This window comes from Chaetodon trifascialis, chromosome 4, assembly GCF_039877785.1.
Source record: "Chaetodon trifascialis isolate fChaTrf1 chromosome 4, fChaTrf1.hap1, whole genome shotgun sequence".
NCBI lineage: Eukaryota > Metazoa > Chordata > Actinopteri > Chaetodontiformes > Chaetodontidae > Chaetodon > Chaetodon trifascialis.
The window spans coordinates 29,514,850-29,542,782 of record NC_092059.1 but is presented as its reverse complement, the minus strand read 5'-3'; the positions used below and the strand labels follow the sequence as shown (position 1 = coordinate 29,542,782).

The following is a 27,933-nucleotide window of genomic DNA, read 5'->3' as shown; positions in this document are numbered from 1 at the left end:
ATAGTATATTTTAGTTTAGATTTTTATATTATAGCAAACACTTACAGTAAATGTTCTTAAACACTGAACTTGTTATGATGCGTGTAAAGGAGATACGTTCTGTTACTATTAGTGCGTTTGCATGAGTTGCAGAAGTTCATGAAGTTCGTACTGTACGTTACATTACTACCAGCGGAAGACTCACATGATTTATGGCCCCAGCCTCGTAAGCTCATCCTCCCTGACAAGTAATAGAGGAATCCTAGGGCCAGCATGGAGCACAGGCCCAGGCGGAAGCTGCGGCTTTGTTTCATTCTCATCTCCAGCTAGCATACATGGCACATTCCGGACTGGAGCCTGTTTGAGCAAGAAATAAACAGGTTAATACAATCGGCCACAGGGGCTGAAAGCCTGACACTCTACATCAGCCGGCAGAAGTATCAAATTAATAGACTCTTTCCCTGAGGAAGAGACATGATTTTCAGTGTTCCACACTGGGAGGTGGGATGGAGACTTGTCATGAGTCATGTCTACATTACAAGCTCAATAGCTGCAATCAATTAAGACATCAAGGTTTTTAACAGTGTCCTTTTTGTTAAGTCCTTCTGTGTCAAGATAAGTGGCAATCCAAAGTCTTTCCTAATTTTTCCCAAATAGGATTATTTCAGTTTCATACTTATTCAGCAAAAAACATTTTGAGACATCCTACTGTTAATTTGATTAATGCATTGACAAAAACATTCTAGGGGGCCACAGTAGTTGGGTGTGAGTGTAATGTAAATCTGGGTGACGTCAACACAGCTATGATAAGACTATTAATATTCTCTTTAATTATGTATGCAGGACTATATAAAGGCTGAAAAATAAAGGCCCTAAAACAATCCCCGGGGGCCAGCACAGGTCAAGGATGTTGGCGTTTAGGTATGGCTTCCAATGGTCACAAAAAAAGCTCCTGTCTTGTAAATATGGTCTGAGCCACTTGATAACTGTACTGAATTCAACCAAAATTCAAAATGTTTGTGGAGTAATACATTATGATGAACAGTGTCAAAGGATACAGAAAATGCAACTGAATGTTCCAGTTTGTGTAGTCGTATGTTATGATGAACAGTGACTCAAGTGGTTGCAACAAACAGGAAGAGGTAATGTTCTGCAGCGTGTACTGGAACAACCCAACTTGTCTGACAAGTGATGCTAACTAGCTAGCATTAGCAGTAAGCAGCTTAAATGGAAGTTTAAAGTTTGACTAGTCAATCAGGCTAAATTTAACCTTGTAAGATTAAAATTGTCCAAATAAATAAATAAATAAAAATTCAGACTTCACAGAATGAAAATAAAACTCACCAAAAACTTCTGGGCTCATCTTTCCACTGTTTCAACAATCACTGCCAACTCCGGCAGAAATAAACCTTTAATTCACCGAATCTGGAGAGGAGTGAAAGAGAGAGTGGACAACAGAGAAGCAGTTCAGGAAATCATCGTCTAGAGCCAGAATATTTTCACATCGAAATAGGGAATCATTTTCACTGGACATTGTGACTGGAGAGCTTTAAATATGTTGGACTGGATAACAGAGAGTTTGCCATGCATTATGAACACATTAACCTGTCATTTCACTTTGTCATGCCCATCGTGGTAGAGCAAGTACAATGTAAGTAGTAAAATGTCAAAAACAACTGTGTGCCAAGAAATGTAGTGGTGTGTTCCTTTTTGCTTTCAAATGTGTTTGCTGATTGTAGCTGCATAGGAGATTATGTTGTTTGTACATCTCTTTGTTGTCTGCCTTAGTGATATTTCATTCTGTTGTTCATTTCTGCACCCTAATAATGCTTATTGCTCGCACTTCGGTGTCCATTACTGCTTTATTTATTGTTGCTCAGTTTGTGTAACTGAATTTTTGCCTGTTTTCCAGTTATTATACTTAGGCTTTACTATTAATATACAAAGGCAGGTTGTATATTTATGGATGATAATCACTTGTATGCTAGTATGCACTAGCTGAAAATGGAATTTATTGATGTTGGTTTAGACACCGTGGGCTCTATTTTCGTTCCCGCCGCCAGTGGGGCGCAGGGTGCACACCCCGTGCAGTAGTATTTTTGTGCAGCACAGGCGGGCACGCAGCGCACTTGGTATTTTGGTAAACCGAGGCGCACAGAGGTACGCCAGGATGGGCGTTGCAGTGCAGTAGGGGGAAGTGTTGGCGGTCACCAGCGGATTTGGATTTTCGGTCCATTTTGGTCCACGTCGGCGGCGTAAAAGTGTGCTGAAAGCTCGCCACCCCAGAACTGGTCAACTCTGCGCGCCAGCGGCGTACCACTGGGCAAGTGGATTTTTGTTTTTGTTTTGAGTCGTGCGCCCATGTCACCAATACCTCACAGGCAGGTTTCCACAGTGTCTGGCATTTCACTGTGATCAATAATTAGCAACAGCCACGATTCAATGCAACTATCTGAGTCAGCACATACAGTCAGACCTAAATTTATATATTTTGATCAGTATCTCATCTGACCACATTGCAAGCGCGTTCGGCACGCGTAATGGTCACTCAACCTGACCGAATGTACACAGGTGAAACAGGGATGTCTGGTGATTTGTGACTCAAATTGCCTGGTGGCAAACGTGTAATGCCAATTTCCCTGGGTTGGTGATGGTTTTACAGCAGCTGGTTTAAACACAATGGGGGAGATGCCTGTTTGCTGAGATGTATTTCTAATCTTCAGAACATGATTTGACATGCTGTCAAACACCTGCTTTCAAAATGCTGTCGGAAACTGGTCAACATATGAGGTGGATGTAATGGTCTCAGTGACAGTCTTGCAGAGCTCAGCTAATGTAATACAGGTGAATTTTCCCCAGTTACATCTTTTTACAGGGTTTACTGAGCTAATCTGTGTTTACATCAATAGAAATGTTGGCTCTGATTGAGCTAATTTTGTTAGTGAAGAACGGTGCAAGTTGATGCAGAGAGCTGTGGGCGGGTGGGAGCAGTGCTAAGTAGCTGGTCAATAGTGGGGAATAATATTCTAGAATTCCCAGCATTCTTTGTAATAATCTTAAAAAAATAATCATTTCGTGCCAGACATATTGCTTTATTATAGACAGTCATGGCTTCTTTGAATATGTTACAGTGAACTATGAGCCCAGAATGTTATTGTGCTGATGAGTGGCTTCAATTACATGTTGGATAAGTTCAAAGCTGTCTAGTCAATTGATAAGCTCCATGGCTTTGGAGTCATTCTTTTTGTTGATGTGGATATTCAGGTCTCCAGTCAGGATTAATTTGTCATACTTTGTTACACTAAGTGCGATCAGCTCTGAGCATTCCAGCAAAAACACTGATGAATATCTTGGTGGTCGATATAATGTAATGATGAGCACTGATAACTCTGCTTTCAGCTCAAGAGCAAAATATTCAAATGATGTAAATTCACCCAGGTCAATGTCATTACACACAATCTGTTTAGAAAGAATAGCTGAAACACCTCCTTCTTTCCTGTTTTGTCTGACTGACTGATAAAAAGCAGAACTTGGACGACAAGCTTCTATCAGTGTAGCTACACTAGTAGTGCTGTTTAGTCAGGTCTCAACTAAAAACATTAAGTGAAAATTCTTTTCACTTATCAGACTTTTCATGAAAAGGATTTGTTAGCCAATGATCTGACATTAAAGCTGTAGGGATTCTGTGATAGGAGAGGAGACTGACTGCGGCTGAACACTGACAAATTGACAGGTACCAGATGGCCTGTGATTGCTATGATGTGTTTGACCATGCCACTGGCTGTTAGAGATCACTGGTCTGTTTAAGGAAGTGTCATGGCATCTGTCTCGTTTCTGATGGACATCTGAGTGATGATCGCTGTGGTTACTGTTGTTTCATAGTTTACCAATTTGACTGAGCTTCAGTGTGACAGCTTTCACAAACTCTGTAACAGGGGATTGTTGTTGTTGTTGTTGAGGCTGGGTCCCTGGAGAAAGAGGTGGCGGTGGAGAGAGGGACGAGGGGTGTTGGATCCCTGAATGGGACAGAGACAGGATGTCTTGTGTGATGTGAAGCAGAGGAGTTGGGTGAGACTTTCTGCCTGTGTAGGTGTTAAGTTGTGATGTTAAGGCCATGACACAGGTTGGTGCCAAGCAGTCTGCAACCAGTGATGTTTGGGTGTACTTCATCAGGCCTAAAGCGTTCTTTACAGTTTCAAAGGATACTGAAGTTGTCAATAAACCTTATCCCATGATTGAGGCATTCAGGTGTCAGCCATGTATTTAGGGAAGGGAGTCTGAAAGATTCAATGCCTTTCCCCAAGGTTGGAATTGATCAGTTTCCCCAGTAGCAGGCAAAAGTCTTTTTTCAGGACCTCAGAGCCAGGTTTCCTTTGCATAATGTCAAAAGACCCAATGTTTCCCTGGCCTCAACATGGTTGGTATCATCACACTTCTCGTCAAACAGAATCAGTTGTTTTGCAGTGATAGTTCAAGGGGTGGAGTGACCATTGGTGCCTTTGTATTTAAATTTTTGCTGGATTTGCCTTTGTGGTGGACAACATCATTAGGTGAGGCTAGATTTGGAGTCCATCCAGTGGTGTTCGAATACGTTCAAGGCAGTGTGTCAGTCAAAGCTGTGCCAGGATGCTCCACAGCTGACGTAAGCCCATGTAAAGAATTCTGTTTGTTTCCAGCGACACATGTAAAGGCTGCACTTTGATCAGTGTTGGAAATTACTTTTTTTCTTCATTTCTTCAAATTTTTTACCAGCGACCATTTTGCATCTGAATCAGTTTTTTATACTTGCTTTTTATATATATATATTCTTGTCTGTTCTTTCTAATTTTATTCTAATTCTATCCTTGTAAGGAGCACTGCAACAAAAACAATATCCCCCCTCTGGAATCAATAAAGGAATGCTGATTCTGATTCTGACTCAAAAGTGCAAAAATAAATTTCAATCATCAAGGCAAACTAAAAAGATTTTTTATGACAAATTTACAACACAGAAAGAGCCTTGTCAATCAATTGTTAAATCCAAAAAAGCTCCAGCAGTACCACCTGTTGAGGTTATAGGAGGGATGATACTCTGATAAGATCCCATGTAGTTTAATTACAGGTCAGTTTCCTTCACTCTGCAGTGCAGAGTGCTCATATGCTCACACCATGTGACAAAGTTGTCCACAGCAGTCCTGTACTCCCATGGTACGCCATTGCGTACGCCAACTATCGCAGAGTCATCAGAAAACTTCTGAAGATGGCAGGTCTCTGTGCAATAGTTGAAGTCTGTGGTGTAGAGGGTGAAGAGAAAGGGAGAGAGAACAGTCCCCTGCAGGGCCCCAGTGTTGCTGACCACTCTGTCTGACACACAGTATTGCAGGCGCACATACTGTGGTCTGCCAGTCAGGTAGTCCACAATCCAGGACACTAGGGGGGGCGTCCACCTGCATCACTGTCAGCTTGTCACCCAGTAGAGCTGGACGAATGGTGTTGAATGCACTGGAGAAGTCAAAAAACATGACCCTCACAGTGCTCGCCAGCATGTCCAGGTAGGCGTAGACATGGTTGAGCAGGTAGATGATGGCGTCCTCAACTCCAAGTCAGCGCTGATAGGCGAACTGGAGGGGGTCCAATAGTGGCTTGACCATGGGCCGGAGCTGCTCCAGGACGAGTCTCTCCAGAGTTTTGCCACAGGTCTGTAGTCCTTTAAGGCCCTGGGCCATGATGTCTTGGGGACCCTCTGGAGACTTAGGCTCATGTTGAAGACATGTTGAAGAACTCCACACAACAGGCTTTGAGCACCCTGGGGCTGACACCATCAGGGCCTGGAGCTTTGTTAGAGTGGAGTCTCATCAGCTGTCTTCTCACCTGGTCAGCAGTAAAGCACACTGTGGAGGTGACAGGTGGGGGAGGTGTGGTGTAGTCCTCTGGTTGGTGAGTGAAGTTAGTCTGGCAGTCTGAGGAGGTGTGAAGAGGGCTCACACAGGAAGATGGGGGGATGTGAGAAGGAGGAGAAGGAGGGGGAGGGGGAGAAGGAGAAGGAGGGGGGAAGTGGGGAGTGGATGATGATGGTCATCCAGGACAGACAGCAGGGGAGTCAAAGGGAGGATGAGCCAGACCTGAAGTGTCAAATCTATTAAAAAACAGATTCAGTTCATTTGCCTTGTCAACACTGCCTTCAACTCCTCTGCTGCTTGTCCCGAAGCCAGTAACGGTCCTCATACCACTCCAGACCTCTCTCAAATTGTTCTGCTGGAGTTTCCACTCCAGCTTCCTCCTGTATTTCTCCTTAGCCTCCTTGATTTTCACCTTCAGTTCCTTCTGTATCGTTCTCACCTCCTCCCTGTTACCAGCTCTGAAAGCCCTCTTCTTCTGATTGAGGGTGTCTTGGATGTCCTTTGTCACCCACGGCTTGTTGTTTGGATAACAATGGACAGTCCTGGCTGGGACAGTGGAGTCCACACAGAAAGCGACATACTCCGTGATGCACTCTGTGAGCACGTCAATGTCCTCCCCATGCGGCTCACAGAGTGCCTGCCAGTCTGTTACTTCAAAACAGCCCTGCAGTGTCTCATATGTCTCCTCTGACCATCTCCTCACTGTCCTTGTGGTCATAGGCTGACTCTTCACCAGGGGCACATAACAGAGAGTGAGGTGCACAAGATTGTGATTTGACCTGCCCAGAGGGGGGCAGCTGTATGCATCCTTGACGTTAGCATACAGCAAGTCCAGGGTTCTCTCCTCTCTTGTGGGACAGCTCACATACCGCATGAAATTGGACAGTGTTGTTGCCATGGTGACGTGGTTGAAGTCACCTGAGACAGCGATGAATGCACTCGGGTGTTGAGTTTGCAGACGGGCCACGGCGGAGTGAATGACGTCACATGCTGCCGTTGGGCTGGCAGAGGGGGGGATGTAAACAGCAACGATGATGGCATGTGAAAACTCCCTGGGCAAATAATATGGCCTGAGTCCAACAGCCAACAGTTCAATGCCCGGGCAACAAATACGTTCCTTGATGGTAATATGACCAGGATTACACCAACTGTTGTTGACTAGAATGGTGAGCCCCCAGTCCTTTACGCTTACCGCTCTGGGTGTAATCCTAGTCGGCCCAAACAGTCTGAAAGCCACTGATGGAGACGTTGTCGTCGGGTATATCCTGATGCAAACATGTTTCCAAAAAAAAAAAAAAAATCAGACTGCACTCTCGGTACTCCCTCTGACTCCTGGCGAGTGCTGTTAGCTCTTCCGCCTTGTTTGCCAGCGACCTCACGTTGCCCATGATGAGAGAGGGGAGACACGGCTTATATCTCCTCTTCTCAATAAGCCTCTGTTGTCTCGACCCAGCTCTTTTCCTCCGCTGTTATCTGTCCTCCCCTGCATCCTCTGTGTGTTTTTCTCCAGATTTCAGTGGGGATCTCTGTTGTTCTCAGCGCGATCAGCTGATCTCTGGTGTAAACAATGCGCTGCACATTGGTGCTGTGTCCCAGTGAGAGTAGTAGTTTCAAAGTGAAAAAACAAACTAGAACTCTCTCAGCCAACATATTTGGAGAGGGCACAGCTTCAAAATGACGGTCATAAAGTTGCAGAAATTAATAATAAAGAATAGAACAGGCTGCATGCACGGTCGGCGCATGCGCACTTTTAATGGTTTCATGTCTAAGAAGTTAAAAATACTTTTTGGGGTCCTACCCTCAGCCCTTTATTATTTTTGATACATTAATTACTAGGCTATAACTTGTATAAATCTTCTCTCTATATTAATGGCAAATGACACAAATCTTATAGCTTCACACAATGACTTCAAAACACTAGTAAAGTGTGCAAATGATAGAATGTCTGCTGTTTTCAAATGATTTCAGCTGAATAAGCTTTCTCTCAATCAAATGTAACTTCATGAGAAATCTCTTAAGAAACATTGTAGATGAAAGGTTAAATTAGAAAAATCATATTCAGATTCAGATTCCTTTATTGATCGCAGAGGGGAAGTTGTTTGTTTAATATTGATCACGTATACAAGAGGTTCATGGAAATGCTTAGTATATTGAGAAAAGTTTGCTCTTTCGTCCAAGCTTCTTCTCATTTAAGTCTTTATCATAGACAAATTTTTCCATTTATTAAATACTACAATATTGGGCTGCATATCCATCGTATGGACTGTGGGCTACATTACATCACTTCCAGCACCATGGTGCTGAAAGTTTGTTGCTTGCTTAATCCACAAGACATTAAAAGCTACGCACCTAATGAAAAACAAAATCACAGTGATCCTGGAGCACTTTGGTAACAAGGTTGTGGACCCAACCACTTACAAGAAAGATGTATGCCTCCATATTTTTGTATGCTTTCATTTGTTTTAGAAGTAGTAGAGTAGAATGATGTCTGAATGAGCAGGTAGTTTGTTACATCTCCTGCCTCAGTAAAAAACAAAATCGCTCCGCTTCATAACGTAAGGGTCACATCCAACATATGTTCTGATTTTCTGTTTGTACCTTTCTCTCATAATTTCATCTAAACTAGGCTAGTAAGAGCTTTCCATCACCTTATCCACAGCATTTGTCAAATTCCAGACCCTCTGTCTGAATTTAATGTGACGTGACTGCAGACAACTTATTCTTGGCCTTTACTTGCCATCACTGACAACCACTTCTTAACATATAAAAAAATAGGGACAGCAAACAGCAAAACCCAAAATAAAGTTTTGTTTTAATATTTGCTGCATTAGTGATATTTGCTGTAACAGTGAACACCAGTGAACCAGACAATGCCACATGTTGCAACGCTGCACGTGTGTGTTCGATTCCATACACAGTTTTAGAGAAGATAATGAAGTAAATGAAGTTATTTTACTGTGTTGTATACTTAATCAAACGGTTTTGCTTAATTCTATTTTGTCTCATCCACCTAACAATAAATTATGTTAAATCCCAGTTGCTTATGTTAGAGTAACATTTGTTATAGCATCTTATCATGGTCTAATTTACAGCAACACTTCGGAATTGAACATCACTTCTTAGAATGTTATATAGTTATGTTTAAGTGCAAATTTGAGGTATTTGACTTTTTTTCCCCCTCTTTCAGAAGGAAATATTGGACTGTTTACTCCACTACATTTATTTGACGTCAGTAACTATGTACTTCAGAAATTAAGATTTTTGCAAACAAAACGCGCAGAACTAAAATTATATGTTTAATTGGATGTAAATACACAGCTTTGTGCACTTGCCACTAGGCAAGCAACACTTTAAATTCAGGACATTCCTTTCATACAAAGCAGCTGATTTTGTGGGGATGCTTGGTGAGTCAGAGCTGGCTGGAGGGGTCAAGCAGAGGTTAGTGAATGTGACTTTCTGGCATTTCAGCCATAACCTAATACTGGACATAGCCACACTGAGAAGCTGCTGCAATGCTTTCAGTTGTGCATGGGAGACCAGTCTAATTCCACATGACAATGTGTCTGCGACCGGTTTTCATGGTGCAATCTATTATGATGTATAATGTTAATTAATATTCATTTCAATGTATTTAGTGCCAAGTCACAACAAAGGGTATCCCATGACACTTTCTAGAGAACAGGGCAAGATCATACTCCTCAATGTAGAGAGACACAATAATTCACTGGAACGTTAGAGTTGAACTCACTGATGAAAGGTGCGAGCGGAGGGGAGTCAGTGGGGGAATGGGCTGAACCACTAATGTAAGGGGAGGTAATTGAATTAGCACTGAAGTTAAGTGGAGTATTGTTAAGTGACGGGGTTTGTGAACAGGAGAGGAATTAACAGTGTTATATTGGAGACAGTGTGGAAAATAAGGACGGCAAAAGCAAAATGAAGTACAGTGATGTTGTTAGCTCATTAACCATGTTAAACGTTAGCTGTTGCCCCAGTAATGACAGTATTGGCGACTGCAGCTACGTTTACTACCACCGCCAGTCCCTTAAACTGGTGATGACACATGTAAAATTCGCTCTCCATCAACACACGACATGAATATGACAAGATTAATATCAGGAGAACTGGCTAAATGTAGCTAATAAGAATGACTAGCTGGCTACGCTAGCCACCGAGCCATTCACATAATCTTACCAGCATTAATTTGCAAGTTGACCTCAAATGTGGCACAGTTTCCTGCCGCCGCGGCGCTGGACACCGAGCTGCCGATATGCATTAGAAAACGTTAGCGTTTACATCTGTGGGAACATCCAAATAACTAGCTCCGCATTTTATTAACCCATTTGAGGCACAGGCTCGGTGCCCCCCCCTTCTCCGTACATGCTCCAGGCAGACTGCTCAGTGGGGGTACCCGATACGTCCAGCTCGGGGAAGCACGTCACGCCAAACCCCATTTAAAAAGCTGCTATTTAATTACGCTTAGCGCACTGGGAAATGTCCACACTTGGAATAATACTGTACATTATGTTAAGTATCCTTAATCATTACAGGAAAAAACGACAAGTCCATTGCCAAGCACCAACAGTTTTCGATTAAAGGTTAACTTTATAAATAGTTTTACTCATTTCCCCTAACCCATAATAAACTAAAAACACAGATTAATAGCAATTTAATTACATAGAACACATGGTAACAGCTCATTGAAGCGGAGACATAGGGTAGATTACAGTCTTCCCAACAAAGTGTAATGAACTCATAAGCATGTAAAACAGTCCAATCGAACTGAATTAAGACTTTATAATGGTTAAAAAGTTACCTCTTTAAAGCACAGCGTATACCATATTTTAATTCTACTTTCATTCTATTTATAGCACCAAGGTCAATGATGAGTGCATTGTAAGGATCATTGTAATGTCAATTAAAACTGTGCCCTAGTACACAGAGCAAACATGGTGACCGTCGGATCTCCAGCAGGAGAAAAGTCTCCAAATTATCAGTGAGTCAAGATAAGGAATGTGTTTGAGCGGGAGCGAACACACACGCACGCACGCACGCACGCGCGCGCGCGCGCGCGCACACACACACACACACACACACACACACACACACACACACACACACACACACACACACACACACACACACACACACCCCTATAATGTATGATTATGCGTCCCTTTTTTATGTGTTCCAGTGCGTTTGGCACGTACTGGACATCACGAAGTTGAGCCCATATATATCACATATATTATGGTTTGCTAGGTAGTTGATTGGTCCAAATCATCATATGATATGATGAAAAGTTGCTCTTATTAATGGCTTACAGTGGCATGCCCAGACTTCTTTGACTGTGGTGACCAAGTGGGGCACTGACTTATGCAGGGGTGGCATGAAGAACGTCTTCACCCTAAAAGTTCAGTGATCTGTGTTGATGGGAGCCTGCGCTTTGTCCCAAGTAAGACGAGTCCCCACAACGTAAGTAATACATGGACGGACGGACGGACACACACACACACACACACACACACACACACACACACACACACACACACACACACACACACACACACACACACACACACACAAGGGGGTTTCATCACTTGCAAGGACATTACATAGACTTACATTCATTTCCTGGAGACTTAACCTAACCCTTATCCAACCCGTAACCCTATCCCCACCCTAAAATTTATTGATTTAACTTGTGGGGACCTGTATTTTGCCCCCACATGTGACTGGACTGTGTAAAAAGATTTTTGTCCCCACAACACGAGTAATACATGAGCACGCACGCACGCACGCACGCACGCACGCATATATAGAATAATTTCCAATTTCTGTCACCACTACTCACATCTTCCAAAATGTTACGTAGGCACTATTCTGGCCACTTAAATGCACCTATAAATGATCTGCTTTACCTGTCAGTTGTTTCAGACCACGCTCCTGCCTCTGACCGCGCAGATCGTCAGTCACAGTGAAGAATAATGGGATGGCCAGTCAGACTTCAGGGGTGGCCCACACACACACACACCCAGGCCACTCTGGACACACCCCTGATGTCATAGTGATTTATCAGGCTTGTAACATACTTTATTTACAACTCCCACACCCTTCGTAAAGGGTACCTTACAAGAAAAACCAGCGTAAAGAAACAGACCTGAGACTGTGGAACGAAGACTGACATATAGCGCTGAAGCAAATTTCTTTACTGAAACAAGCAAATGAATTTTACAAAATGCTTGAGTGATAATCTGGAAGTTCAGTTATTTCTCTTCAGGAGGAGGCAACAAGAACAGGCAGCTCATCTCCTAGGTCAACAGGTAACATCTTAAAATAGACTACACATTTACACTTCACAGGTTTCTGTGAAAATACACATAGGACATGTTTTACAAAAAACGCAATAAAATAGAATAGAAAATTCCCCCTCCCCATGTACAACTCTATTGATACTTTATGAACAAAATAAATTCATTCTCCACTGGACTGATGAAAGCAGAGTCTTTGAATTGGCAAACACTAACTAGAAAACAAATATCCGTCTGTTTGCAGTCTCACACCAAAGAATAAGTTCTCAGGCAAATGATGACATCTGAAGGCCACCTTGTTCCCATAACAAATGCAATGTGATCAATGAGCTTGGCCAAGAGAGAGGGGTGCACAATCCATAAGACATTTTATAAATGTACAATTAACATTCTAAAACAATTTTGTAACAAATTAGCAATGGCAGCACAAGACTATTCAAATGTCCTCACAACTGGACTTAAATAAAAGTGCAATGCACAACTTTCAGTAGAAGAGTTAGGAAACAACTGGGTAGACAAAGCGCATTAAAAATCTGAATGGGTTCTGCTATATAATTCATCTATATACTGTAGAAAAAATATACATCAACTTCAACCTCCACAGTATTACTGCAGACTCCTGTCTGAAATGCAGAGGTTACTTTCTCAAAGCACCTTAATAAATAGGCTGGTAAAAACGTAAAAACTATATTCAGTTCTACTACATTAAATGTAAAGGAATGCAGTTCATAGTTAGTGAAAGAGTAGGCATAATCAGTGGTTTAAATGGCATTGCTCCCACTCATAGAAATACTTCACACAAATATTCTTATTTTTGTATCCATTTGTTACTCCATGTAGTTTGGAAAGTTGAATGCTGACATATTGAGTTTGTAGTCTTCCACATGTGTGTGCTCAATATGTGCAAAACTTCTCATGAAACCAAATTTATATTTACACTATAAAACTTCAGTGTTTGCTCAATACATATATTGGTCATACTTTAAATATAAAATATTTGTGCATTACAGAATAATCTCAACTCAAAGACCAATGATTCGAAAAAGCTATTAAGTGGACCTTATTAGGATTCTAACTAAGATTATTCTGTCACACGACAAGTTACTGAGGTCACAAATGAATGCCATGGTCAACCATGTTCCCCACCCAATTTTTTTTTTTTTTTTTTGGGAATTTTTTAAATTCTCAAATACTGCTATCCGCCTCAAAATGCACACTGTGCTCGATACTCAATACTTGTCTGACACTGAGCAAAATGAGTCCATGTTGTTGGGTAATGAAAAGCATCAATAAGTTGTCAGTGGATATCTGGTCAGATGTGGAATCTTGTTTACTTACTCAATGATTAGATAGTTCCTGATTACAAAATCACTTTTTGCCAGTTTTAGATCATGTGATTTAGGCAAACTTCTACTTCTGTTTAGAGAACATTTAACGATTTCTTTGTGTGTCTTTGTTTGCTGATAAAAACAATCTACCTGTAACCTCACCATTTCAAGCAATGGCCACCATTTTTGTTTTTCATGAAAGATTGCAAGTACAAACATTCTCTGCATCATTCCGAGCTATCACAGGTATCACAGCTAGCTGACTGACTAAGCTTCTTGTGTGAAGTATTTCTTTAATCAAAGGATAACACCGCTGCAATTTTTAATTATGGTTTCTGCCTGTAGAATCCATGTCGACAGATTCCAAAGACTCTGGCTTTATAAACTGAAGCTGGGAAAAATACCTGTTTCAATAATGTGGTCTTAAACTGTAAATGTAAAGGCAATAAGAATTCCAGCAAGTAAATGGATCTGATCACTGAAGCGCTCATTGAAGGATCTAGCCTAAAGTGCTGCTACCTGACCCATTCAGCACCTTTCAGGTTGAATAAAGGACATTTTCCATTGTTGTAAGATAGGGTTTGCGCTGGTTTGGTAATTTCAAATGTAATTTATTAAGAAATTTCTTTCTCTGACAGTGCAAATTATCTGTGTTCTAAGTAGATATGCAATGCCCAGCAGTAATCGCAAAAGAGACAGGAGACGGCTAACAGTAATCAATGAAGTCAAGCAAAAAGTACTATATAGAGTTAGGGTCCTGCATTATTCTATAATGTAGCCTTGTCTTGGAGAGCAGCTCAAAGTCAAGTCTAGTTTTAAGACATACATGAATTTAGTTTACATTACATTCACATTTGCATATTCCTTAATGAAGCTGGGTTCAATCAGACTAGTAGGGCAGAACTCCAGCTTCTTCAAAAAATGGAGCCTGGCAGGTACCAGGGGTAACATTTTAAGTGCTGAAATGATAAGTTGATTCATTGATTACTCAATTGACAGGAAATGTATCAACATAAATTGTTTAGGTCATTTTCCAAGCAAAATATTTACTGGTTCCAGCTTCTCCAATGTGAGGCTTGCTGGCTCTCTCTGCTTTATGTTATTCTAAACCAAATAACTGAATAATGACAGTGGTCAAGAAAACCTGAATATATCAGTTTCAGCTCAGGGAAATTGTGATGAACACTAATTTCTGACATGTCAAAGACAAAACCATGAGTCGACTGTTTGAAAAAATAATTCTCAGATTAATGTAGAATGAAAATATTTGTTAGTTGAGGCCCTAAACGTTTTTGAAAATTCCAGGACATAAATTAGTAAATCCATCCATCCATCCATCCATTTTCTATACCGCCTATCCCTTTCGGGGTCACTTGGGGGGGGGGCTGGAGCCTATCCCAGCTGTCAACAGGCAAGAGGTGGGGTACACCCTGGACCGGTCGCCAGTCGATCGCAGGGCAACACACAAGACAAACAACCATTCACACTCACACTCACATCTAGGGGCAATTTTAAAGTCACCAATCAACCTAATGAGCATGTTTTTGGTCTGTGGGAGGAAGCCGGAGTACCCAGAGAGAACCCACGCATGCACGGGAAGAACATGCAAACTTCACACAGAAAGGCCCCGCCCGGGGATTGAACTGGCAACTTTCTTGCTGTGAGGCACGCGTACTACCTGCTGCGTCACCGTGCCGCTAATTTAGTAAATCATACCCTGAAATTAATAATATGATGTGAAGAAGACAGGAACTAAAGGAATAATTGTAGGCTGTTAATTTGAAAGAATGAGTTCTGCCATTTGAGGGCACAAATGCGACATTGTAAATATGAGGGTACAAATGAAGCAAAACTCTTACCTTCGATACCAGCCAAGCTCTGTATCATAGGCACTAATGGCAGCATATCGTTTTAACTTAGGTAAACACTCAAGTAGCAGAGTTCATTGAAATGTTTTGTGAAGAGCAATTAATTTACCATTACTGTAGTTTTAAGTTTAACTCAAGCCTTGTCTTTTATTATAAGGTGCCTTGCTAACTCCTTTATTGAACAAATGCCATTATACATTGCTTCCTATTGTATGTACTGCCAGGGCTGGACGTCAGCCTAAAATAAAAAACAACACTGCTTGTTTCCTTGATCGCAGTAACACAGAACTCTCTTTGAATTAACAAAGATGGATGAATGAGAAGTTAAAAAAAGACAACAGTCCAAAGTGGGTCCTGAAGGAAGTCATCTAGAGCTACACTCTGTCAGTGGCTAGCTGCTAAGTTAAGGTACAGTGAGCACAGTTCAGTCTGTCAGTGCTGGTGGTGTGCTGGTGAACAGACAGATACTGAGGGTTACTCCATGATGGCTCTGTAAATCACAGGCTCTATGTAGTCCCCTCTGTAACGTGAGTTGATCACTCTCTGTCTCTTTGACTCCTTGATGATCTCCTTTTCTTCAAAGATCCCATCAAATCTCATGTCTGATGCTTTAGACTGCAGAGACAAACAAAATACTGTATGACAACACTGCCACATCTTTTCAGTGTGGCTTTTCAGAGATTCCAAGTTCCAACTCATTTCCAGTTCCAACAATTATTTGTTAAGTGAACACTTGATATATTTGGTGCAATAAAGAGTCCATGTCTGTGGTATGGGTTGCACTTACCAGTCTGGATTTGACTCTCTTTGGGAGTTCCTCATCCAGAGTGTAGACATCATCTCTCTTGGCTGTAAGCTGTGACCCATCCTCGAATTCCACCTACATTCCAGAAATACAGTAAACAATATTGTCAGGACACAAATACAGCTAAACTGTGCAGTTTCTAACATGTGGTCATACCAGTTTATACTTTTCAAAAACAAAGCTTAATAAGTAGGGATGGGAATCGAGAACCGGTTCTTTTTGAGAACCAGCTCTCAGTATCTCAATTCCTTGGAATCGTTTGCCTGCCTGGTTAACGATTCTGCTTATCGATTCTGCCTGTCTTGCACATGTGCGATAACGTTGTTTTGGTTTAGAACATAGCCAATATGGCGTTGAGGCAGAAACGCTCCAAAGTATGGCTATATTTCACGCAAAAAGATGACGCCAGGGCCACTTGCAACACGTGCCAAGTTTCCATTTCAGGGGGGAAAAACCTCCAACATGCTAAAACATTTGTCCACACAGCATGCAATTCATTTGCAGGAATGTCACGTGTTTGATACGCTACTTAGCGATGCTTGTGAATCTAGCGGCAGAGCAAACACCAGGGCGTCATCTGTTATTAGTGCTGAAGGTAATGTTGAATTCTTACAAGCCGTGTCTGTTGTGTTAAGGTTAGCGCCATTTCACTGTAAACTGCTTTCACCATGAATCATCTCGATGTCCTTCCATCAAATTTAGATGACAATGACTGCCAGAGTCAGGCTGGCTCAGAGACCAGCTCTCACACTGGCTCAGAGGCTGCAGCGGGCACCAGCAGGTCTCGTGCACCTCTATCCACTCCTTTCACTGAGGAAGGGAAGAGTAAAATGACCGAGACGAGGATAAAGGAATGTCACAGAGCAGTCACTAGATTTGTGGTGAAAGGTTTGCACCCTTTGCCACTGTAGATGCCCCTGAATTTCTGTAGGTTCATTCGTTGCATTTTATCTGGCATATCTGTTCAAATGAAAATCAGAGATTTGAGTTCTACATGTTGTTATTTTAACTAGTATAATTCTGCTTCATTCATTCCTACTCTGAGAAGTAGCTCACCTACTTTTTAGGTTTGTTCTGAGGTTACGTCACACATCATTTGTGCATACTGTATATTATATTTTCTGTGCAGAGATAAAATATAAAAGACAGTTACCGCAAACAAACCCATTTGTACTCTTTTATTTCCTCACCCAATGAAAATCGATGAGAGAATCGATAAAGAATTGGATCGATAAGCAAAATCGATAATAGAATATGAATCGTTAAATTCTTCTCAATTCCCATCCCTATTAATAAGTGCTTGATAAGAATAATAAGAAAAAAAGAAGGATAGACAAGTAGACAGCAGCCAACACCGCATAAAAAGAAAGATTAAGCTTGAATGTCCTTTAAAATACTGAGTCCCAACCTGGTGGTCTTGACCCCCACTAGGGGTCACCAAAATATTTAAAAATATACGGTTGGCCTCAGCATTTCATTTATCTCTGTGAAGAAAACTAAATTGTCATTTTTAAAGTTTAGGCTATAACATACAGTATCTATTTAAACATAATCTCACAGGATAAGGGCACAGTGAACACCTGAACACAAGCTTGTTCGGGCTATGGTTTGTTCACAGTCATCATTGTGAAAGGCCAAGTGAAGCAAATTTCAAAGCTTTATAAATATTCCTCAAACCTCGTCCCTACAATCAGCAGCCATGGGCTCTTCTAAGCAGCTATACCCTATAAGAAGACAGCAAAGTTAGTTGTTTCCTCAGTTTGTAATGTTATTAAGAAGTGGCAGTTAATAGGAACAGTGGAAGTCAAGTTGACTGTTTGGAAGATCAAGAAAACTTTCAGAGAGAACTGCTTGCTGGATCGCTAGAAAGGCAAATCGAAACACTGGCAAAAGCCCTTCTTGAAGCTATAGCACTCTGAAGAGGTGGTGCACTGTTCTACTGTGGAGCAAAACCTGCACAAATAAGACCATCATTGAGTCATCAGAAGAAAACCTTTCCTGCATCCTCCATCACAAAATTCAGCATCAGAAGTTTGTATAGGAATATCCGAACAAGCCTGATGCATTTTGGAAACAGGTTCTGTGGACTGATGAAGTTAAGATTGAACTTTCTGGTTGCAATGAGCAAGCAAGCAAGATATGCTTGGAGAATAAGGGTTGCAGAATTTCATTAAAAGAACACCTCTTCAACTGTTCAGCACGAGGCTGGATTGATCATGCTTTGGGATTGTGTTGCAGCCAGTGGCAATGAGAGCATTTCACTAGTAGAGGGAAGAATGGATTCATGGAATACCAAGCATGTCACCATGCTTAAAAAAGCTGATCAAAAGAGGATGGCTTCAACAGCTGGGTGACAATCCTAAACACACCTCAAAATCCACAATGGACTACTGCAAGAGGCTCAAGCTGAAGGTTTTGCAGTGGCCCTCACAGTCCCCCAACCTAAGCATCATCAAAAATCTTTGGATAGAACTCAAAAGAGCAGTGCATGCAAGACGGCTCTACAATCTCACAGAACTAGAAGCGTTTTGAAAAGAAAATTGGGTGAACATCACGTAAACAAAAACTCCTAGCTGGCTACAAAAAGGCTTCACAGGCTGTGGTACTTGCCAGTGGGGGGTTGCTGAATGGGAGGTGGACTGTATTTATATAATGCTTTTCTAGTCTGACGACAACTCAAAGTGCAACACAAGTTTGAATTCACCCATTCTCACACACATTTGTACAACTGCCAAGCCATCTGCTCATTACGAGCGTTATTCATTTACACACACTCATAAATCGATGGCACAGCATTAGGAGCAAGTTGGTGTTCAGTATCTTGGCCAAGGACACTTCGACATGTAGTCATCCAAGGCCAGGGACTGAACCACCAACCTTCTGATAAGTGGACAACTGCTCTACAGGACCACTGAGAGCCACAGCCACCCAAAGTACCAAGTCCTGACCATGTAGGGTACCCAAACTTTTGCTTCAGGCCATTTTCCATTTTAAAACTGTAAAAGATGGAAATGAAAAAGGCCTCTTACATGAAATATTAAAGAGATGTGTGATCTACAACTTCATGCAGTTTGGAAGTCAGGTCATCTTTTACACACATAGCTATTCACAGTGACAGAAATATTGACCTGGGATGCCCAAACTTCTGCATGCCACTGTACCTATCCATGTTCTTTGAGCGCCTGTTTTTTCTAATTATTTGACATTCACTGACACAGACAGCTTGCCTGTCAATCACCAACCCATCCCCTTGTTTTATCTTAGGAATTCTCTTGGTTCCATTTTTTAGTTCCTGTTCTAAACTACACAGATAAAGAAATCAAAACTTTCCTATCCATTAAAAAAGTTATGTGCAATAAAGTGGAATGACAGGAAAAGTTCTACTGAGCAAAAAACAATGTTTGTTCTACATTTCATGTAAATATTGGCATTGGCAATATGTTCAATGAAAAAAAGACTTATTTCAGTCTCTCACTGTAGATGGCTAAGGCCATGTTCAGACAGGCACTAGCACTCTGTCGATGCTGGGGGTGCACACACACCAGTACCTGAAACAACACGCCCCCACCAACAGGAATTGTTTTTAATGCAGGGCTGTTTTCTGTGTAAACACCAACTTAGACTGCAAGGCCACCTATAGAGCTAATATTATAATGTCCTTAAAATGAATATGTCCATCTTAAAGGCCCAGTGTGCAGGGTTTAGTGGCATCTAGCAGTGAAGCTACAGATTGAAGCAAATTGAATCCTCCTCTCCTCACCTCACCTCTCCTTTCCCAATGAATAAAAGAATCTACAGTGACTGTGAAATTCACGCAAAATGCAGAAGGTGCTCTCAAGAACCAGTGTTTGGCTTGTCCGTTCTGGGCTACTGTAGAAGAATGCTGGTACAACATGTCCCTCTCTTTCTAAGGTTACTTTCTAAGGTGACAAGAAGACAACCATTTTTATTTTAAGGTGATTATGCCCTCATATTTCATGCATTTGATACGATTGACCATGTTATCTCAATCAACTGTCTTGAACAGATGACTGGTCTGTCTGAGTGGTTTAAAACAAACACCAAAGGGACAAAGTTTTATATTAGTCTTGGAGATCATGTGTCTGAGAAACATGACATCTGTTTTGGGGTTGTACAAGAGAGCTGCTCTGCACTGACATCCTGTAACATATAGGATTGTTTATTGGGTCCTCCTCCTCATATACAAAGCCCTTAATGGACGAGAACCAAATTACATCACTCACTCCATCTTTCATTATTTGCCTTCATGAACACCGTGATCATCTGCGGCTGGTTTATTTGAGGTTTCCAGCAACAGTTTAAAGAAAATTGGGGCTGCAGCCTTTGTTCATTATACTCCAAAGTACTGGAACACACAACCTACAGATATCAGGGAAGCAGCTCACTGAATATTTTCAAAAGAAAGCTAAAAACTTCTCTCTTCACTTTAGCTTTTCACTAGCTATGACTTCCTGATACATGTCTGAAACTTTTGTTCTTTGCCTCATACTTACACACTGCTGCATTTCTTTTTAAATGTATTTTACTTGATTTTACGCATTCTATGTCATCTATTTTTACATATATTTTATTATTTTACCCTGTGGTTTTATGCAGTCTTCAATTTTATTTTCATCCTTATTCTTACTTTTACTAAGCGGGTTTTATTCTCCATCTTATTTTACATGCATTTTTTTTGTCTGTTTTTATGTGCAGTCTGTCTTTTCTTTGTGAAGCACTCACTTGGTGCATGTGATTTCTTTGTTGTAAAGCACTTTGTATGGAATCAGATTTGTGTCAAAATAATCAAGCAAAACTTCTTCAGTATCAAACAAAAATAAAAATTTGAGAGAGAATAAAACTCACTAAAGCAAAAAAAAAAAAAAGTCATCTCAAAAGTAAAACTTGTAACTTGCAAACAAATTATTTGTGCAAATGAGTAAACTATTGGTCTTTTATCATATCATTTGTTTCTTTCTCACTGCTCAGACTTTTGCTCTCACTGTCAGCTTTGCAGTCTTGTTGCCAGCTCTCTTGTTTGCGCTCCCTGAGTTTTTGTTTGCAAGTCTGATACAAACCTCTCGTGTGGGCGGGCTTTTTTCAGGGGGTGCGTTGCCATTGGCTAGTGAGTTTTTGAGTGACAGCTCAGTGCCCGGAGTTGTCGCAGGAGAAAGTAATCGATCGGCGATTCCTCCAACTGTGCATGCCCCACATGCAAACATACAAGGCAACAGCACCATCCCAGAGAGACTTCACTGGCAAAGCTCGAAAGTCTCACCCATTGGGCGTGAGACACACGCACTTCAACCCATTCACATGCTCAAACGCCATATCTTGTATTTCTCACACAGAGAAATTACCAGGATAACGCCCACCAAGTTGGGCCACTATTTTCTAAAACAGTGGAACAGGTAGAGGAGGTGGTGATGTGTCGGTCGCGGATGAAACGGCTCGTAGAGCCGCTCTTTGAAGTGAACGATGAGAGCAGTCTCCTGCCTGGGAGCCAGAGCAGCAGCCACTTTGTGTTTTTTTTATGCACTGAGCAGGATGGGGAAGGGCGGGGGTTACACACACAGTCATTTATCAGGTCAGACCCCCGTCCCCACCCCAACCCTCACTGCCGCTGCCAAATCTCACTCTGAACTCAGCTCAAAACTTGAGAGCCCTGCACAGGTAACGTCAATAATAACATGCATAGCCATTATTTGTTTCATAAAATCAAACCATTTTATACAATAAACATTTGTTGAACTCACATACTTATTGCTTTAGCTTGCAAGATAAAGATATTTACATGCCGATGAAGCTAGTCTGTGAAGTCTCTCTGGGGCTGGCGGTGTTGCCCTGCATTTTTGCATGTGGGGCATGCACAGTTGGAGGAATCGCCGATCAATTACTTTCTCCTGCGACAACTCCGGGCACTGAGCTGTCACTCAAAAACTCACTAGCCAATGGCGACGCACCCCTGAAAAAGCCCGCCAACACGAGAGGTTTGTGTCAGAATCGCAAACAAAAACTCAGGGAGCGCAAACGAGAGAGCTGGCAACAAGACTGCAAAGCGGACGGTGAGAGCAAAAGTCTGAGCAGTGAGAAAGAAACAAATGATATGATAAAAGACCAATAGTTTACTCAATTGCACAAATAATTTGTTCGCAAGTTTTACTTTTGAGATGACATGTTTTTTGCTTCAGTGAGTTTTATTCTCTCTTAATTTTTTTTTTTTGATACTGAAGAAGTTTTGTTTGATTATTTTAACACAAATCTGATTCCATACACTTTGAGCTGCAATTCCTGTATGAAAAGTGAAAATGTAGATGTATGTGTATGTATGTGTGTGTGTGTGTGTGTGTGTGTGTGTGTGTGTGTGTGTGTGTCATGAATGTCATAGTTAACTTGCGATTAATCGCAAATCAATCGCACATTTTTATCTATTCTAAATGTCCCTTGAATTATCATTTTAAAAATGTTATCAACATGGAAAAGTGGATAGGCTTGCTTTGTGCAAATGTTTTTTAATTGAAAACAACAGCATGTAGTGTTATATTTCTGACTAACATTCTCACTTTGAGCAGTCATTCACATTTGAATGAATCAAATCTCACAATTTAACACTGTCAATAAACAGATGACAAAAAGCCCCTTCAACAACCCTTTCAAAGGGATCAAAACAGGGTGATCCAAAATAAAGTTACAAAGTGCACATCATTGTAAACTAGGACTCAAGTTATAGTGCAGTTAAACCATGGCTTAAACTTTCCTTTCTTAAGTTTCCTTTGAACATACAAGCATCCATATGCCTCTGTCCAAAGCCATCCATTGTCGCCTGGTTTTGACAAGGAGGCGGCAGAGAATTCGCATTCGCTGTGTGTTTGGTCATCAAGTGGTATTTCAGACTGTATGTGCTATAGTGATAACTTAGTTCACACCAACAATACACACAGATATTTGGTCTTGTCAGTCGACCCATCTGGCAACTTTTTGAAACTAAACTTTCCATTCAGAATCTTATTCATATCCAATTCGGCGTTTCACACTTGACATCCACACAAACTGGTCCCTTAAAGGGGGCCAGCTCTTCAAAAACAGAAAGAAAGAATGCTTTGGGGAATGGCCTAGAAGTACTAAGTGTCAACACCTTTTCAGTTGTTCTTTTTCAGTTTTTTCAATTACTTCAATTTCCACTTCCAACTCAAAATCTGACACAAAATATAGGCTGCATTATGTAAAAACACACACATTCCATGGTCAAAAGCAGCCATGAGAATACCACCTACATTTTGCTCAGAGTTTTGATCAAATTTATTATGCTGAAAAATGTATTCTTAAGAATACTGTTAGCCTATTGTGATAAAGCAAGTCAAACTTTGTCATGTGACACAAAACAAAGAAAAAAATCTTACCAGGTACATGTGGATGGCATGCGCTGCCACAAATTTGGCCCCATACACCAGGCCGTCAGTCCATCGCACCTGAACCACTTCACCCTGAGGCGGGGGTCCAAGCTGAGCACAGTCTCGATTCTAACAGACAAAACACATTGCAGTATTCTGAACAAACTGAACAAAAGCATAGGTTATGTGCATTATTACATGTGTATAGTGTGACAATGTTTGAAACATTCCCAAGGACACAAAACTTTGTGTCCTCCTGTGCTTGCAAAAGTCAAACGGAAATATAAATGTAACACTTCTCATGCCTGAGGCAAATATGAAACGCCTAGTGTTATTTCTAACTTGAAACTATTCATTGGTGTTTATGGAGACTGCACGTGCCAAATTAAAATCTGAACTAATTTATGGTTGTGGTACAAAAGTGAAACACAACCCCAATCCCAAAAATAATAAGACACCGTGTAAAACGGAAATAACAACAGAATGCAATTATTTGCAAATGAACTGTGTTTACCACCAACAGATTTACGAAGTGTTCCTGAGCTCAGGTAATCATATCCCTTATACAGTCATGTGTTGATAAAGTGGTGAAACTCTTTCCATTCTTGCTTGTGAATGACTGAGCCTTTCGAGGATGCCCCAGTGAAGCTGATGGTTTTTTTAAATGAGCTGCAAAGGCTAGAGATTTCCTACAATATAATCTAAGCTGTGGCTACTTGTTGGAAAACAGAGAGAGAGAGAGAGAGAGAGAGAGAACGATTAAGCACAAAGGTCAAGTTTAATCTACTCAATTTTGTGAAATTGTTCTTGTGATGTGAGCTAAGATGTTGTTGTTGACAACATCAACAAGAGCAGTGGGGAGGAACCTTTTTCCTTTCAAGGGATATTTTCAATTTTTTTTAATCACATCCTTCAAGAGTCATTCTAAATTATTGAACAGACATATCACACTAACCTCTAATGCAATGGGGCTTGAACCGCCTCTCTTTGGAGAGGCATTTGAAGTCAGGTGGTAGTGATGATGATGCTGCTCAGGAAACCTACAGTTTCTAGAACTCCAGCAGAGGGAGGTTGTTGTACCCAGCTTTGAGCTCGTTGTTGCTTTCATGCTGAATGACTTGTTGGTTGCCAGGCACATCAGCTGGTTTCACAGCATAGCAAATGTGTTCAGTGCCACTTGTTTACTTTTCATGTTCTGAAATCTGTCACCAAATGCTTGAAGGAGTTTTTACTTTGGTTTTTTCAGAGTATAATTTCACTTCAGATGATTTCACATTTGAAAGCAGAGTGCTTAGAAGCTGGCTGAAGCTTGAGGTTCAGCTCTGAGATGTTCTTGGTAATGTCCACCATTAAGACCAAATCATACAGACACTGAGTTCACCGAGTCAGCCACCGAGTTCCGTGACAGGTTTCCCCTTCATCTCCATGAATTCATTTAGACAAATCGGCACTCTGGAACAGTTTTATTTCGTCTGATGCTAGCAGCTCTGCAGCGGCAACAAGGCAGTCCAACACAAAGTCTCCTTCTGAATTTAGCTCACTCACCATAAAGCTTGCCAAGACAAAACTGTCTCTGTCAGAATGCAGTCCTGTAACAGCTGCTTGGTGAGCACCTAAACTTTGCCTTTGATCGGGTATAAAAGGTGCGTCCTAGAAAGGCTCAGTAATTCCCAAGCGAGGATGGAGTGACATTCACCACTTTGTGAACACATGATTGTAGAAAGAATATTATGATAAGGGCCCAGGAACAGTTAGTAAAACTGTTGTTGGTAAACACAGTTCATTTGCAAACGATCGCATAGACGATCTGTCATTATCAGTCAAAATTGGCCGAACTACAAACTGTAATATGAGGGATAAGATTTTTGCTACCTGTGTGCCATTTTTTTCTTTTCTTGTTTCTAAGTTTTTTTTAAATAACAAGATTGAAAAAAACTAGTAAGTCCTACCACAATGTCTTCAGGGAAGAGATTGTCACTGAAGGAGCCGTCATCAAAGTTGACTTCATAGAATGTCTCTTTTGAAAGCTGCACCACATCACACTGGTAGTAGCGGCCATTCTTGTGCTTGCATATCACCTTCTGTCCCACAGTCAGCTCATGCATGGCTGCTTTATTGCGCTGTCAGAGGAGATACAGGACATGACATTTTTATGACATACTAATGTTGACTGAAAACTCCTTCAGTATTCTGACATTTAAACATGACAGTACTGGACACTGCTTTCACTACTGTACAGCAAAAAAGTAAAATTGTAAAGGTAAAATGTTAAAAGTACAAAAAAAAAAAAAGCAGAAACAAGAAAAAGTGTATCTCCCAGATAAGACTTAAAAAAAAGAGGTTACCAGATCCTCAGCAACTCCTTACCTCAATCTGAGTGGGGCCTTTGTGTCGACAGCAGGTAACATGGACCACAAATGGCCATTCATCTGGCTGCATGAGTACTCCAGCAGCCTGGGCACATGTTGGGTGGTAGGCAGTGGGACAACGTCCATGAGAGCACTGCACGCAGCAGCCAGACGCCTTCTTCATCCGCTTCTTGCAGTAGTAACATTTCTGTCAGAGATAAAAACATAGGAGCCAGGGCTCAGGAAAGTGCAGTGGATTTGGACTAGGGCTGGGCGATATGGCTGAAAATTATGTCAGTTTTATATCGGTCGATATTGATAATTATTGATATTTTTTATGACCTATTTAAAATAAGGACCAGGAGAAAAATACATTCAATTTAAACATTTTTATTTTAAATTGAACCTTCCTCTGATTATAATCTCCTCAGCTATCAAGGCAGAAAGGAAAGTAAATGTCAACACAACCTTGGAAAACACTCAAATAATAAATGTAAAAAAAAGTGTAAAAATGTAAACAGAGAGAAACCTGAGAACTTTTTTCTGCAGGTTTTGTGCAGAAAGTTCACAAGCTGATTCACCTTCTGCTGAATAAAATGTTTTCAGATATGTGCAGTGTTTTGGAAACATAGCAGAAACTGAGGTAGACTTGACATCTGTAACAAACAAACAAACAAACAAACATGATAGACAGCACAGTAACACTGACTGAACTATAAAACCAGCCTAGACACATGAACAACTTTAGTCACTCGTATTACTCTAAACATACATGAACTATTCTATTATATTTTTATTGCAAGTGTGTTAAAAAAAAAAAAGGATGTGTAAGAGATGTTTATAACCTGACTTCTCCTCAGTGCTCAGTGAAGCATGTCTTTAGCTATATGATATGCCGCTGCCTCCGTTACGTCTTTGTCTCTTTTAGATGATTTGTCATGAGGCACTGAAGCAGATACCTCTGCATGGTGGTCTGCTGCTTGTGCGGTGGTGCTGTGGTTGGCAGACGTTGGCGAATACAGCTGCGCTCCAAAGCGTGAGCGCAGCTAAGGTGGTTAAATAAGTTTGTGGTGTCACCGGTCTTGGTGGGGACGACAGTCTTGCATAAGTTACAGACCACATTGGTCTGACTACGGTCCGACATATAAAATCCAAAAAGCTCCATACTGGCGAGATGACTTTCTCTGTTTTATCGACAATTTCTTCGCTCGCTGCAGGACTCACTTTCTATTTCTCATCTCACTCCTCGCGAAGCATCAGACACGAGACAACGAGATGGCGCAACCGAACTTGATACTGTTATGTGATTGGCGTGTTAGCGTGTCTCTCTCACTGATTAGCGATTACTCTCTACATTGCTCGGTTACCTGAGAGCGAGTGCATTTGTTCATGCAACCAACCTTGCTTCGCAACTGTTTCTTCCGACGAAGAAAAAAAAAGATCAAATATTTTATCGAAAACATTTTTTACTGACCTTGATTACGTGTCTATCACAAGACATATCGTTATCGTTTAATCGCCCAGCCCTAATTTGGACTCAGTGAAGGTGAACCTAATACACAAGGAGCAGTATTAGTTTGAGTGCAGCTGAAGCCTTTATACTTAACTGAAGTTGTTAAGTTCCTGTTAGATTTTACTGTACAGAGAGCTAGATATTCTGTCAGTTTTCAGTGTGTCCTCATTTTAATTCTGTGGGCTGCTGCATAACTTAGAGGACCAAAGTTTGGGGTTTAGACATTCTGTAAATCCTCAAATAGCAGCCTTTATTTACCTCACAAACAGATACAATCAAGTTTAGACCTACTGATCGGTACTCTGCTGAAAACTAGAGATGTCCCAAGCCAATTTTAAGGACTAGTATAGGGGACAATCCTGACATATTTTGATATGTTGATAATGTGTCAGTACCATACTTATCTGTGTTTTGTCCACCAAAACATGCTTGGCTCACCACTTCAACTGATCCTGACTTCTGACACCTGAACCGGTAAAATGCACGGATTCCATAATCCATACAAAAGTCTGAC

At 41.1% G+C, this 27,933-nt stretch overlaps 2 protein-coding genes across 4 annotated transcripts in view; both read right to left on the bottom strand.

Moving 5' to 3' along the window:
- Positions 1–10,251, bottom strand: part of st3gal3a (ST3 beta-galactoside alpha-2,3-sialyltransferase 3a) — a 78,697-nt gene extending 68,446 nt beyond the window's left edge. Inside the window, exons 1-3 of the mRNA XM_070961047.1 lie at positions 10,050–10,251; positions 1,324–1,404; positions 185–336 (exon numbers count right to left, since the gene is read on the bottom strand). Coding sequence (XP_070817148.1) covers positions 185–299 — 115 coding nt within the window. The 5' untranslated portion in view covers positions 300–336; positions 1,324–1,404; positions 10,050–10,251. The remainder of the gene's footprint in view (positions 1–184; positions 337–1,323; positions 1,405–10,049) is intronic.
- Positions 10,252–12,036: 1,785 nt separating this feature from the next.
- The window catches only part of kdm4aa (lysine (K)-specific demethylase 4A, genome duplicate a), a 33,088-nt gene continuing 17,191 nt past the window's right edge, over positions 12,037–27,933 (bottom strand). For all 3 annotated transcript variants that reach the window (XM_070961031.1, XM_070961033.1, XM_070961032.1), the window contains exons 18-22: positions 25,926–26,114; positions 25,508–25,678; positions 23,568–23,687; positions 16,150–16,242; positions 12,037–15,977 (exon numbers count right to left, since the gene is read on the bottom strand). In XM_070961031.1, the coding sequence (XP_070817132.1) occupies positions 15,837–15,977; positions 16,150–16,242; positions 23,568–23,687; positions 25,508–25,678; positions 25,926–26,114 (714 nt within the window). In that variant the 3' untranslated portion in view covers positions 12,037–15,836. The remainder of the gene's footprint in view (positions 15,978–16,149; positions 16,243–23,567; positions 23,688–25,507; positions 25,679–25,925; positions 26,115–27,933) is intronic.